The following is a 16328-nucleotide window of genomic DNA, read 5'->3' on the forward strand; positions in this document are numbered from 1 at the left end:
CTCAGTCACGACTGGATGAGAAGACTACTATAGCTTGTGATGTCACATGTGTACAACGACATAAAGAAAGTATAAAGAAAATTCAACATATTTTTATTTTTCTTGTGTAACAAAGAACACTCGACTTCTCTCTTTCAGAAGGCAAGGGGAATAATATTACCCTTACCATACGTCAGTAACAAATCGACGAAATGTGCACTTTATTCAAAAAGTAGACTTTTGTGAAATTCTCTTTTTATTTTCCTTATATCGTTGTACGCATGTGACATCATACACTGTGGTAGTCTTCTCATCCAGCAGTGACTGCGCAGATACTTAGAAAATTCATAACTTTCGAACAGATTGTCTGATTTTCCCCAAACTTTCACTGATGTGTTCTACTAATATTGTTGCCTTCACTCAAACCACATGTTTATGAAGGTGGACTTGTCCTTTAATGTGCAAATATTTCATGGGAGCAATTGTCTCAAGAGCAAATGTTATATGGAACTGCATAATTAACACTTTCTTATCTATAGATCACTGTTTGACGTACATATGTGTCTGACGGTAGAGCATTCTTTAAGTCATTTTGAGTGCACATGTGCAGAGGTCTTATTTTACAGCCTTAAAACATTTCTTTAATATGCATATTTGTACATTTTAGAGCAATAATCAACAGTTGTGTGGATATACTATGTTTTGGCTTTAAAGATATAGCATCAGCTCAAAGTGTTTCACTGTCATCAATGCTATATTACCCATTTTGGTCATATTGTACAGCAAAGAAATGAAAACCCCTGCTCTTCAGGTTAACTTTTAACTCTAGAGATATCTCACCACACGGTTGGTCAGCGACAGATATTTAGTGTATATTAAACTAGTCATTGAATCACAGCACTTACTGTCTGGAAGGTGCGCTGCCAGAATCGGCCAAGGAGTCTGACGACTTTGCCCTCGCCGGGGCCCAATTCTGCGACGTCGCAGCGAATCCTGACACAGTGCTCTGCCTGGCAGTAGTACGGCTCGGTCTGGGACAGGGCCTGGGCCTGCACAGCGTCGCGTCGCCGACGGGACGACGTGCTGCTGAGCTCGTCTTGCGTGCTGGCGTCAAGCTGATGTGCGAGGAGGAAAAATTGGCAGGGTGGGGTGAGGTTGAGAAACAGGAAATATGGAAAGTTGTTTGTTTGTTTTTTGTCCGACTGTCTGCATGAAGATCACCATGACAACCTACAGCATGAATGTATGACCTACTGCTATGAAAAATGTTTACAGCACTCTGTATTGTGGCAGCCTCTAAACAGGCCTTTATGAGTTACATAATACACACAATAGTTGTAACTCACTTTCACGATACCTCCAACTCAAGTCCGCTGCAGCTTAACCTGAAACACATTACAAAACTGACACAAACAGAGACCACATTGATTTTGATTCACATTTGACCCAAAGGGCCCAGTGTCATCAGCAATGACTCAAATGCTCGCTGCAATCAATTAATTGTTTTGTCGTTGGTTTTTTTGCACTGTTGCCACAGTTGCTGCAATTATTGCACATTGCCACTGTTTGCAGATTTTGTAAACTGTGTAAAATAGGGCGGGGGGGTTGGGGGGAGGAGGGCCGGGCAGCTCAATGGTCCATCATCCTCACCTTCACTCCAAGTGGGTTGGCCTCGCCCTGGACGATGTCACAGGTGACGCCTTCCGGCGTGTTGACGCCCAGGAGGTAGAACAGGTACTCGCCCTCATCGTCCTTCATCGGCCACAAAATCTCCATCGTCGTTCTCCCAGCACTGCTGGGGCCGCCATTGCGGACCTACGGAGAAGGGGTTGGTGTCATGAAGAAATCAATCATATTTTCAACTGCTGCTTACTCGCCACAAAATTAAACAAAAAAATTGAATACAAACAAGTCCTATTTTTAGTTGAAAGAAAAAAAAAATCATATTAAAATGTCTTGCTACATTAAACATTTTTTATAAGCAGCTTCTGAACTTACCATGTACATAACGAAAATGACTCAAAACTGAGTACCATTTTGGATCTCATCAGATATTTCCTTTTGTCCCCAAAGTGAAAAAGGTATGTAGAATAAAATCATGCGGACATGGCTATTGGGTTTGAACATCCACCACAATGACAATATGTTCTTCATTGTTCATCTACTTTATTACATCTCTACCCTGACAACTGCAATTTTGTTTGTAAATTAAATTCAAAGTCAACTGCTATAACAAAAAATTCTGCTTACTCTGAAAAAAAAAAAGAAAAAAGAAAAAAAAAAGATGGGTTGAGGACACAACCTGGCCCTCCCACTTAAGTGATCATCTGTACCACACACACAATCCAGTTTTTTGGGGAAAAGGTGTGTGTTTCAGGATCCCTGAAATAGGGGATTTCCTGGTATTTTTTCAAGAAATATTTTTTCTTTTAAATCAGGGGTAGTTTTCAAATCTTTCCCAAACAATTCCAGAAGAATAGAGTTAATTTCAAACCCCTAAAAAATTTCAAAAATAGGGATAGTGCCAATTCTTGATATTTTCCTGATTCTCATGAATGTGTGTACTGCGCATGGCTTGCTGCAAATAAAAAGCATGTCAGGCTGGCCTGGTTTTTTTTTGCAGGACACTTCACCACATGTATCGGTACTTACGTCATGCTGCTAGTACAGCTGTATGTATGCTAGCCCGTGATAGGGGGTCAAAATCCTAACCCATTTCCATCCTTAACCCTAACTAGGCCGGGGGGTGGGGGGGGGGGGGGGGGGTGGGTACGGACGGATGGACGGACTACCCGAAAACACAATGCCTCCCGCCACTTCGTTGGCAGAGGCATAAAAAGTGAATTCGTGTAAAATTTCAACGCAAACTGTGCTTACAGGCAAATTTCATTAAGGCATGATTATTTGGGGATGTTATTGATTAAAATCAATTAGTTAGGGTTAGTTAGGGCCTAGTTAGGGTTAAAGGAGATACATCTAAGAATCTGGAACAAGCATAACTACGTGCACAGTTGACTGCCCGAGTAGGGGGCAGGGTAAAACAAACCTCATACAGATGAACGATACCGGGGCCAATGTCAGACTCGCTCAGGCCCGTCTCTGGTAGAGGGCCTTTATAATTTTCTGGGCTCTGAGGGAAAGTGAGGATCTCTGGATTCGATGCACTGCAGGAATAAAGACAGCAATCAATCATTTCAGTTTTAGCTTATTCTATTTCTTCACTTGTACAAACAAAATTACAATGGTATATCAACAACAATCTCATCTATACATAAGATTACTTTAACCCATTGAGGACGGGTCCCGAGTATACTTGGGCAAGTGTCTATGGGAAATGCGTGTTGTAGCAAAATCAGTCCATCCTTGACGGGTTAAGATATGCATTTAGGCATAACTATAACTCAACTCTTGGGCCCAAACCAAACCTTTAAACCATGGACAAAGATCGTAGTTTTGTATGGGGCGCCAAGTGTCACATAGCCTATTTCGTTACGAAAATGAGTAATGAAATAGGCCATGCCACACTTGGCGCCCCATACAAAAACATGGTTTTTGCCATGGTGTAAGCCATAGACAAAGATTGTACCACCTTCGTGAATTTGGGCCTTGATGTCTCCTGTTCCCATGTCCAACTTTGCGATGGCTTGCCAAGTTCGCATATTTTGCTTAAACACACAACCGTCCCCAAACCGATCAACAAATTGTTAAGTGGAAGGACTTACAAGTCAAGGGACTGACACCTGAAAAGATTGGCACGTAGAACATTTGGCAAGTGAAAGGATCAACGTGAAAAGATTGAGAATGAAAGGACTGTGAACTGGTGATGTAACCACAGAAAGAGTGACAGTAAACAGATTGAAAGGCAAACAACTGAAATATAAGATTGACAATCAAAAGATCTGATGAATGGGAGGAATAACAACTTAAAGGATTATCACACAGCAGACACATGAAGATTGGAAAGATGGCTGGACTGAGAAATGGAAGGATTTTCTATAAGAATGGAAAGATGGATGGACTGTGAATTGAAGGACTGAGAAGTGGAAGGATTTTCTAAAAGAATGGAACAATGGATGGACTGTGAAATGAAGGACTGAGAAGTGGAAGGATTTTCTAAAAGAATTGAAAGATGGATGGACTGTGAGGCAAAGGACTGAGAAGTGGAAGGATTTTCTAATAGAAAGATAGGTAGATGGAAGCACTGACCACGAGGGCAAACTGTTACTGCAACAGAATGAAATGCGGAAATGACTCACCTGAGCAATTTGAGATTGATGTCCAACGTCACCTCGACTGTCATGTTGAATTCATTGTTTCTCAGCGTGTCCGCTCCTTCCTTGTTTTCACTACAAATGGGTTGGTAAAAGAATACCAGATACATAGAGCTTTAATACTGCAACAAAGAAGAAAAGATTATTATGTCTACTCTTCTAAAAACAGTTATTCATGCCAACCTCACTAGGTTTCTTACATATGGACCAAAGATCAGAGTATTTTATACATTATAACAAGGTGCTGCACTTTGCTGTACGACTTCCACATTAATGCATGCACATTTCATTAACTAAACAAATTGCACATTGACTGCTATATACACAGGTCTATACATAGATAAAAAGTGGCCAAGATGTATGGGAAATACAAAATATATTCCTGGTAGAGCTCATTTTCAATAAAAGCAAGCAATTACATTTGTACGTTTATATGTTCCACTAATTACTGTTTCGATTCCGCAGATTTCAAAACATAGGAAATTCATCTTACCTGGTTGAGTGTGAAAATTACCTCCACAAAGATATCCACTTTTACAGTGTACGACTCAACTTTCTTCCTTTATGTCAGAACTTGACAACATTTTTACACATGTCTGCATTTCCAATTTACTCAATTCGTAAAATGTCACACAGAACATAGTGCAAAAAAGCACTGAAAATGTAATACTTACCTGTCTGCCACAAAGTAGAATTCAATGTGCTGGTTATCACCACCAATTCCAACTGTAGAAAGTGTCAGACCAAATTGGAGCTGCAAGTAGCACAACAGAATGAAAAACAAAAGACACATACATGCATGACAAATTACATATTCTTTCACAGGCATTCATAGGCATTCAATGTATGGTTCTGCAGCCCTCACATGAAACTTCCAACAGTCTGTATTTGTCGTAATTATAGTAGTTCAGGTCTGGTAACATTCCCACATCCAAATCAGGGAGATTCCAAACAGCAATCAGGGAGATCATGAGAATCAGTAGTGATTCTCTTATCTACGAGATACATCTGGCTGCCTGTCTCTCCAAGTATGCAACACACGCTCTGAACAGACCTAAAGGTTGGGTGCCACCGCCGCGTCTGGCCTTGAACCGGTGGGAGGCTGTTGGCACCCGTCGATTCGGAAGACCGACCTGTACCTCTTTTATTGCTCGAATATACCCCGTAATTACACAAGTAGGTACAGGAGGCACCTAACCTTTAGGTCTGTTCAGAGCATGTGTTGCATACTTTGAGAGACAGGCGGTCAGTTGTATTGAATGTAGATACACGAGTGTATCTGTGTGTTACATGCATTTCAATGGGCGAAAATTAATTCCCAAATCAGGGAGATTTTAACATTCTCTTTTTCAGACATGAATAGATTTTAACATTTTCAGGGAGACTCCTGCAGAATCATGGAGAATTGGTAGCTCTGATAGTTTGTCTCATTCATGAACTAGCATTCTCTCATCAATTGACTTTTAAAAATGTTACTCCGATTGTAATTTTGTTTTTACTTTTAAATCATAATTATAAACACAAAAATTTCTGACTTTTTACTGCCATTACTAATTCATACCCAAAGTGAATTATGCTCTGCATGTACAACCACTGTTCACAGTAATAAGCTTACAAATATGGAATAAGACTGGTGTACTTGTATCCTTAAAGGGTGTGTACAGTTCTGGTTGAGGTGAGGATTTAGCCTTTAACGTTTTGCGAGATATTCAGAAATCACTCTATGAGATGTCAAAGAGCATGCAGTTCTAAGGGGTATCAAAAGTTTATTCGATGAAAATCGGTTTTGAAATGGCCGAGATATAAAAAAACAAGGTGAAACAAAGAGATCCTAATAAAGTTGTGGCATGTCGCCTTTTATTATTAGCACTTTTTTGGATATCTCAGCCATTTGAAAACCAATTTTCATCAAATAAACGTTGAATCCTTCTTAAAGGTACTAGCCCACATTTGCAAACCCACGAAAATCAAAACTGCATAAAACAGGTCCAATATGACTTCAAGTACAAGTTATAACAGTAACATACCTCACCTGTCGCTCTTTGTCTATACCATTCGATAAAAGAGAGAAAATCATCGTTTTAAAATCAATTTTCAAACCGGGTCAACCCGACCCAAAATCGAATTACGAGCGCGGGCTATAGCTACGTACATTGTACATGTAACACGTACGTGGACCGGAGCTAGCGAGCGTTATACACATGCATACGGATTACGGTGCATTTTCATTTATTTTTATGAAAGTAATGGACTAATTGGAACGAAATTTTGCACAGGTATTACTGCAATCATACCCAAACTCCATGCTAACTATGAGACCAATTGCTGCAGGTTTACAAATGTGGGCTAATACCTTTAAAATTACATGCTCTTTCATATTTCATAAGAGGCCTTTCATTATCTCACTTAGGAATGTTCAAAACATGAATCCCCGCTTCAACCATGAACTGTACAGTCCCTTTAATAGCTTTATAGAAACAATCTACATCCAAGGCTCCACACTTTAATACTCATATATCTGGTGGCCACTAAAAATTTTTGAGTCTGAAAATTTGGTGGTCCAAGAAATGAATGCAGTGGCCCAGTAAAAACAGAAGCATACTGTAACTATCCACTTTGAATCTCAAGTGCCTGATTGTGCTACCAAAAGATAGCATTTGAGGAAATTTGGTGGCCCCACATCAATTTTTCAGTGGCCCTGGGCCATTGCTAATGTTGAGCCATGCTAAATCTGTGTATCAAATTACATCTGTACACTCAGTTTTTACCTTACTATTAGTATGTGTTGAAAGAATAGTATGCAGTTGTAGTTGGAATGGATGATAACATCGTCAAGTATAGCACAACAGATTCAAATCTTTCTGTTCTTTAACAAACCCCCCCCCCAAAAAAAAAAAAAAAAAAAATTGCTAAAAGGTGGTACTCCGAATAGTGCACTGTGCATGTCACTGTAATATTCTTGCCATACTCTCGACATGTGCCAAAGTGGCATCTACACTTGGTGCTCCTTGCTACTGAAGATACTTTTCCACGGGAATATGGTGGATATACTTATATTTTCTTTACATTGTTGCTCCTGTGTGACACCTCAAATTTTTGAAGTCTTATCATCCAGTGAGGGCTAGAGAAAAAATTGAGCAATTAATAACTTTTGAACAGAAAATCCAATTTTCTTAAAACAACACTAATGCCTTCTACTGATATTTCTGCATGTACTCAATCCACACAATATTTGGGTTTCATTCCCCATTTAATACGATAATTATTCAGGCCACGTCAGTAATAATGATGGTATGGGGGGTCATGTGGGGGAGGAGGGTATCTGGAACTACAAATACTTCTGGAGCTTACCGTGCGATGTCCAGCGAGGGGGTTCCCTGTGTCGCACGTGATCACACGCCGGTCAGAATCCTCTGCACAGTTAATTGATAGGTCCTGGCAAAAAACAAAAAAAAATGGAGAAAAAAGTGAGGGGAATGAAGATTTACCTGACAAAAACAGTGTGCAAGTGAGAACATTTAAAACATTATAAGTTCTCGGTTTCACTGCAGATAACTTGTCAAAGGTGTAACTGAAGTCCATGGTCACTACAAAGGGAAGACTAAACTGGGCCCTGTTTCATAAAGCTGTTCATAAAGTTACGCACGATTTTAGTAATGACTTAAATATGGCAAGTCATGTGGGTTTCCTAATCATTGTTAATATCAATAGCTAAAGTTGAAATTTGCAGATGATAATGATTATTCTTGCATTTTTAGTTGAAAGTGTATTTTTGTCATAATGTAGATGAAATATTGACAAACAATGTGCAGTCGTACTTCGTTGAATCATAAGGAAAAAACAAAAACAAATGGGCACACATATTGGCACGTAATATTCCAGTCGTTTGTAAAGTCATGCATATCTTTCATAACTTTATGAACAGCTTCATGAAACTGAGCCCACTGATGTTTTGAGTTGACTTGGATGAGAAGAGCAGCGAGTAAAATGAACGAAAGAGCAGATGTTTTGTTATTAAAAACTCGGCAAAAAAATCAGAATGTTATGGAAATTTAGTATTTCACTCTTTTTCAGGAAACAGTGATATAGGTCACTATCATATCGGAAAATCAGAAAAAAAAAAGGTCAGAGGGGAAGGACAGAGAGAGAGGGAGAGAGAACAACACAGATTTAGATCGATACAGCAGAGAAGAAAGAGAGAGAGAGAAGGAGTGAATGTAATATGTGACCGTGCATCATAAAACAAACAAAAAGTCGCACCCCTTGATTTTACGTGAGGACTCAAAAAAGGTGAAATGGTTCAACCAAGTCAATCTTGAGTTTTTCATATCTTCTGAAAGATCTATCCTTCTTCTACATTATTCTTCAGTTCGGGATCGTAACATGAATGGGAGAGTGTGCTTTTAGCAGTTTTTCTACAACCCTTTTTGGGGGGATGAGTAGAATGATCAGGTATGTCTTAGAGGCCACTTTTCATGTCTTCAAATCTTTTGCACACTCTTCACATTCAAGTCTAATGACTTTTGAAAGGATGACGCTATTGCTTTGAAAGTTAGCATTAATCATGGGCAGAATGTTTTAATAGAACATGCTCAATTTCAGCTTAATCTAATAATCTCTTCATTGTTGTTGCTCCGGAGGTTTACATCCTGTGTTTTACATCCTGTGTTTTGTCCCTTTCATGGCACAGCTAGCACGGCTTGGTAAAGATTAAGCGCTTGAATAGACCGTGTACTTCAGAGCCCCTTTTCTCAGTTCACACATTTCAGAGTAGGTAGGTTAGGGGAGCCATTTGTAATGAGTTATACATCATTTTAAAGCCAAGAGTCTGCTCTTTCAGAATCTGCCCTTAACTAAAAATCCATGTCTTGCGACTTTTTGCTGGTTTTGTGGTGCAGGGTCACATATGGACAGACAGGCAGATAAGAAGGCAAAGACCAACGGCAGTGAGGAAGATATTAATCAAACTATGTGGTTGTTTTATGCATGCTTTATATTATGATTACTATTATCATACTTTTTCTACAAGTTTCATTCAAATCCATTTGTAACTTTTGAGTTATTTTGCACACAAACAAACAAACAAACAAACAAACAGACAAACAAACATATGCCGATGAAAACATAACCTCCTTCCTTGGTGGAGGAGGTAATGAGAGAAGCAGGGGAAAAGGGAAAGGGAGGAAGGGGGAGGGGTGGACGATAGAAAGAATCGTTGCAAGCCTCACATTCTGCACATTCCTCTCCAGCCGAACAAACTGGAGCCCGGCGGGGTAGTAGACCATCAGGGTAGACTGGAAGGCATCCTCTCCGCTGTTCTCCAGCGTCACATCCAGGGTCAGGTCCTCCATGCCACCGATGATGATGGATTCGGTACTCCTGCATTTGGGAATGGTAGGTGACCTTGCTGTAAAACATCACTTCTCACGGCTGCAAGTGTTATTGATACTTTCAAAACTTGCATCAGATGAATTTGGGCTTTACTTCTATTCTTCCTCTCCCTCCCCCCCCCCCTTTCATCTATCACCACATACAATCCCAAAATTTCTGATGGAACCACCATCACCGGTAAAGTGGATGAGGCCTTGAAGTCATAAATGTGAGATTCTGAGTTAACGGAATCCTGTCAAATGTGAACATTTCTGCTTAATCTTTTAGCTGCCCAATCACTTCCTTGACCACAACTTACAGTCTCAGAGAGCTTTTCATCACCATTCAGTTAATATTCCCCTGGACTTAAATTTTTGTAGTGTCTGTACAACCATCGCTGGATAAGAAGACTACAATAAATCATGATGTCACAGTAGGACAATGATATAAATTTAGACAAATTTAAAGAGAATTAAACTTATTTTGATTTTCTAGCATTATGAAAGAGCACATGACTTACCTCTTTCAGGAGGCAAGGTGAACCAATCACCCTTAACATATGTCAGTAACAAGTAGAAGGAATAAGTACATTCCATTAAGAATGCAAATTAAAATTTTGTGAAATTCTCTGTACATATTTTTTTTTTGCATTTTCTTAATCCACATATAATTGGGTATCAAGTCCATTCTAAACCTCAGAATTGTGACTTGTCTCCTATTGAAACCAGAGAGAGATATACTCACGCTACAGCAGACACTCCCAACTCTGGTACACAGATGTTGTCTGCGCAATTGTTCTGAATGTAAACCTGTGTGTGTGTTAAACAGAAAGGGGCAAGACAGAGATTTCAGCAAATTGTAATATACACTCTCACTCTTGAACTTGAACATATCAACACTCAAATGAATAGAACAGGATGAATAGAATGAGCAGAATACAATAGTTCTAAATGAATACTAGAAATGTCGCTATGGCGACTGGTATGCCTCCGCCATAATGCACGATTCTCCTAATACATGTAGGTCTATAGTACATGTAGACAATGTGTGATTACATTTTCACAAAATTGGCAAAATATTAAAATGACCAGTTTGTCACAAATGTGTTGAATGTTCACCTTCCTTGACCTAGGTTTAATTGGATGAATAGGAGAGCATGTACTTGGGGATTTAAGGACTTTAACTTGACTTTGACCCATTCATAAGTTTATGCACTGAGTAATTTTCAAGGTATGGAGAAAAAAATATCTTCAGGCATTGCATAGATATGGTGGAAATAGTGAAATTTTACGTATTTGACCTTGACCTTTTGACCTTTGACCTTGAGCATGTGCACCCAAAAGTTGATAGGCACAACTTCACCCCCTAATACACATACATGCCAAGTTTCATTAGGATACCTCAAAAGGTTTTTTAGTTACGCTGTCCACAAAATTCATTACGGACGGAAGGACGGACGGAAGGACGGACGGACGGACGGACGGACGGACAACCCGAAAACATAATGCCTCCGGCACCACTTCGTGGCGGAGGCATAAGGATGAAAAAAAAGGGGAAAAAAGGAAGAGAATACACTCTTGCTCTTGTCCTTGAACAAATCAAAACTCAAATTAAATTGAACAGAGTGAATAGAATGGGATAGAATTGAATAGGATGGACAAATAAAAAAGGGAAGACAATACACTCTAACTCTCATACTTGTACATATCAAAACTCGAATAAATAGAACAGAATGAATCAAATGAGTAGAATTGGATAGAACAGAATGAATAGGATGAATAGAAGAGAATAGAACAGAATGAATACGTAGAATGAATATAATAGAAAAGAATAGGATGGACATTAAAAAAAAAGAAGAAAGAGGAAAGACAATGATCGCATTGTGAATCAGGAATACACCTGCTAAGTATTTGTCCTGAACTTTTGTTCGGTTGTTTTATATATTTCATGCCTTATATTTAGGTTATGCATCAATCACAGTCAAATGCATTCTTTGATAGGGAGACCTACTAAATCAAAAAAGACCATGTTGAGAGACTATTCAGAAAAAGGCATATCAGGGCAATTACCACCCAGGAAAATTACCCCCCCCCCCCCCCCCAGCTAAATACTGGTTAGTGATAAGGTTAGAGTAAAGATTAGGGTTATGGTAAGGTATAGAGTTGGAGATTGGGTTAGGGTTAGGATTAGGTTCTGGATTTGGATTAGGGTTAGGGTCAGGGAAAGGGTCTGGGGTAATTGTCCAGGGGGTTATTGCCCTAGACCCAGAAATGAGAGCTGTCTGTGATAATGTCTTGGTCTTTCTTTGCACATGTGTTCATTCTATCAAACAGAAAAAAAAATGGAGTCAAAGGGGCAGAATCTTCATCAGAGGCAAAACAGAAAAAAAAAGAAGAATAATAATTGTCAAAAATACATATTCAATTATCTTCGAACAATTACTGGATGAATGTATTAAAGGCAAACCAACCAAAAGAAAAGATCTAGGTTACACTATCCATACATTCCTGATCACAATGGATCCCTTATCTAATGATTGCATATATGACTTTTAGAGAAGGACAAAAAAAAAAATAAAAAATCTGAATAAAAAATATGCTTATGTTAAGAATTGCAAGAAAGCATCATGTACGACACTTGATTAAGCGTACCTGCTTCTTTTTGGTGGAAACGGCCTCAGCGTCCATGATGGGCAAGATCTCGTGAGCCATAAGACTAGACTCGTCCTGGTCCAGCTCGTAATTGATGGTAACCTCAATAGGGGTCAGTTTGTCCTGGATGGTATTCTGTACGAGGGAGGAAAGATTGATCAAGAATCTTACTTTACAAAGGTTATTGAAGTTAAAAAAAAAAAAAAAGGAAAAAAATGAAAAGAAAAAATGAAATGAAAAAATGATCATGGATTTCACGCACTCAAGTATATTTTTTAAATTTTATCATTATCATTATTATCATATGTGTACATATATATCTTTTTTTTCTTCCTTTTTTTTCTTGCTTGTGTGCGTACACGTCTGTGCATGTGTTCCAATATCAATGTACGAATTGCAAAGATTTGGGATTGTAGTCAATGTCTGCATTTTTTAACAATTAATAATAATAATAATAATAATAATAATAATAATAATAATAATAATAATAATAATAATAATAATAATAATAATAATAATAATAATAATAATAATAATAATAATAATAATAATAATAATGATGATGATGATGATGATGATGATAATAATAATAATAATAATAATAATAATAATAATAATAATAATATAATAATAATAATAATAATAATAATAATTGCACTTACACCTCTGTACATGTATATGGCGCTTTATAAAGGCATTTCTAAGCACACTAAATGAGACAACTAGTAAGCACAACAATGTTGAATAGCTTGGTTTTTCAAAAGACTGTTATAGTCCAAGACTGGAAGAAAACACAGAGATATTAACAACAGTGAATACTTGAGCAATATACAGCAAAAACCTAGTACAAAGTTTAAGTTGAGAATACAGACATACACTGTATATCCCATCTAAACTAATATTCCTGGGAACCAAAGAAGACAATTTTTTTGTGTGTGTCGTAAAATTTTGACATCTTACTTGCATACAGACCTCGTAGAGGGAAGTCAATGTATCTCTTTGCTTAAAGGAAGAAAAACATTAGAAAAGCATGATAACATTCTTCATTACCCTAGCCATCCATCCTAACTCTTTCCTTTGACTAGCTTCCTCATTTTCTTACATCTTACTTGCATACAGACCTCGTAGAGGGAAGTCAATGTATCTCTTTGCTTAAAGGAAGAAAAACATTAGAAAAGCATGATAACATTCTTCATTACCCTAGCCATCCATCCTAACTCTTTCCTTTGACTAGCTTCCTCATTTTCTTTGTTGTCTCAATGAAGTATTATTACTTTAATACGACTTTTAATCCTCCTGACCATAGCCAACGTATCCAGCAATTGCTTACTCTGGCAACCAGCCTGCATGGGAATACACTTTGAGCAAACCTTTACATGTTACTAAAGGAGAATCATCAAATTACATGGGTTACAATTACACCGTGACACAAACCACCAATACAAAATTCTAAATGCAGAATCATCAAATGCCTCAAAATCACTACTAAAAATATGACTGACACTTGAAGTGGGAACACATTTTACAATGTAGATGACTAAAGTTCATGTTTCTGTCACAAACTGACACACTTCTGTATTTTCTTCTCATTTTTTTTTTAATGCATTTAACCAGATCCACCTAATATTTCTCCTCTAGAGTGCATGCTGTAAAATCCAGAGTGAACAATTTGATTTACTACTAACCCCAGATTAATTCTAGGACGATATTGAGGATGTTGAAATAAACATACCACGACGTATGCCCGCCACGTGTCACAGACTTGTTCATCCTTGTTCAGTGTGCGCCTCTTTTCAGCCTGGTTCATGTCGTTCTCCACCAGCAGGGCTCTCGCGCTGGAAGCCGTGCGAGAATCTAAGGTCAGCGTATACATGATAGCTGCCACGACAGACAAAAAAAAAAAAAAAGAATGAAAGAACAAATTCACTATGAGACCTACTGACAAGGCTGATTGAACTCAATTCTATTTTCTGACCAAAAAAAAAAAAAAAAAAATATATATATATATATATATATATCACAATGACACAAGCCTGGATGGATATTGATTTTGTATTTACAGTCATGTCAAGTATTATCATTCATATTTCACTTTCTGAACAACTCGCACCACATTTTGGAACTGAAACTACTTCAGGCAAAACGGAAATTATGGCAAGGCATGACAGCCATTCACAACCATATGAGGATAATTCATGTACGGAAGGAACAAAAGAGCATTTTCCATGTCAGAAAAAAAAAAACTATCTCACTCTTAGCATGCTAGCCCCATTATCTAGTATTACAATTTTTATGTGTCATTACTGTGTTGCATTTATGGTCTTCTACAGGGAATTTGGGAAAGACAGCATAACCAAAACAAAATTGTTAAATCTACCATCCCAGTATTAAAAGTGAATCAAATTGCTAACTGAAGGCCTGTGGTCATGAGACTGCTGTTGACGACATTAACCTGATTGAGGACGAGTCCCGTGTATACTCCCGGGCAGGTGTCTGTGGGAAATGCGTGTTGTAGCAAAATCATCCCGTCCTCAACGGGTTAATCAACACACAAGAATACCCAACATGCTCGCTCACAGATGCATCCATTCAATCCTTCAATTGACATCTACAATGTAGCAATCACACACATACTTTCTCTCTCTCTCTCTCTCTCTCTCTCTCTTTCCCTCTCTTGCTCTCTCGACATCACCCTCACTTCCAATCACTACTGTGTCCCGAGTATAAGAAAATGGCATATGCCAAAAGACGCCAAAAGCCATCATACACATGCAAACATATTTATTTGACAGCACACACAACTGTATTATGCTCTCTTTAAGCAAATTCATCAATAGGGTGACATTTCGGGAACTTTGTTTCATGTTCACGTACTGTGTATGTGTAAAGCACTCTTTAACTTGTTAGAAGCTTGACCTAAGTACACTCGAGTAAATGCGTGTGGGAAACATGCATTTTAGACCTAAATCAGCTTATCCTCAATAGGCTAAACTCCAGGTGATGTCAATACACACAATCCTCATATCTTACCAATGGTATCTGGCAGGTGGTTTCCTGTGAACCGGAAGCAAGCCACGGCCACAAAACTGGTGGAAGAGATCAAAAAGACACAAAACTGGTTAAAATAAAAGACAAACACACAAACAAAACTGGTGGAAGAGATCAAAAGGCACAAAACTGGTTAAAATAAAAGACAAACACACAAACAAACAATCAAACAAAACAACAGAGGGGATTAAAAAAAAAAAAATTCCAATGGCACTTGTCTATTCCTCATAACATACACACCTGTCTCAAATGCTTCAATTTTACTTGCCCACATGTCCCATTTAACTCTTTTATGTGCTGAGCTGGAAACCCCCTGTGTGCCACATTATTCTCAGACACCAACGCAGTTATGCTTTGAGAAAACATTCTGCTTTTCAAATCTTTGATACATTTCTGTTAAAATCTCGTCATGTAGTGAGCAAAGTTGTAGAGAAAATGCCAAGTCTTGCTTTGACGTAAATTGTATGACAAATCTATGATTGCTTTGCTTTCAAATGACCAGCATCTACATTACTGTAAATGCTTGACTTTTGCACACAAATAAAGCAGCGACAGAAACTTAGAATTTACACGCTAAACCAGTAGGGAACAGTTATTTGCTGGTCAATCATTACATAAAATGCAACCTACAGGGCCTATGTGAGAGGAACGGAATCGCAACAAACACTTCCATTGTACTGTGGCATTTGGCGATTTATCGATCGGTTTGGGCGGGTTTGTGCGTTTGAGCAGAATAGGCGAAGTTGGCACGCCGTCGACTGTGTCGGGTGTGCGAATGTGGCACATACAGAGTTAAATAGCTAATATCTCAGTGTATGGCTATTGCCATGAATGAGCACTTGTCTGTTTTAAGTACTGTACATGTACGATATATGCCATATATTTTTGATAACAAGAGTTAGGACTTCCTCAACAATTTTGTGACAGCAATAGACAAGAAACCGAAAAGTGTATAGGGGATTCACTGACACAGTAGGCATGCCAAAACTTAGGCCTTCTAAACTGTATT

The 16328-nt window shown here is 38.3% G+C and overlaps 1 protein-coding gene across 1 annotated transcript in view; it reads right to left on the reverse strand.

Annotated features, from left to right (window-relative positions):
* The window catches only part of LOC140243428 (integrin alpha-8-like), a 74063-nt gene that overhangs the window by 5910 nt on the left and 51825 nt on the right, over window positions 1-16328 (reverse strand). Inside the window, exons 16-26 of the mRNA XM_072323106.1 lie at window positions 15302-15357; window positions 14004-14149; window positions 12272-12406; window positions 10365-10429; window positions 9479-9629; window positions 7602-7685; window positions 4925-5004; window positions 4236-4325; window positions 3026-3143; window positions 1630-1794; window positions 885-1094 (exon numbers count right to left, since the gene is read on the reverse strand). Coding sequence (XP_072179207.1) covers window positions 885-1094; window positions 1630-1794; window positions 3026-3143; window positions 4236-4325; window positions 4925-5004; window positions 7602-7685; window positions 9479-9629; window positions 10365-10429; window positions 12272-12406; window positions 14004-14149; window positions 15302-15357 — 1300 coding nt within the window. The remainder of the gene's footprint in view (window positions 1-884; window positions 1095-1629; window positions 1795-3025; window positions 3144-4235; window positions 4326-4924; window positions 5005-7601; window positions 7686-9478; window positions 9630-10364; window positions 10430-12271; window positions 12407-14003; window positions 14150-15301; window positions 15358-16328) is intronic.

Source organism: Diadema setosum, chromosome 20 (assembly GCF_964275005.1).
Source record: "Diadema setosum chromosome 20, eeDiaSeto1, whole genome shotgun sequence".
Classification (NCBI taxonomy): Eukaryota; Metazoa; Echinodermata; class Echinoidea; order Diadematoida; family Diadematidae; genus Diadema; species Diadema setosum.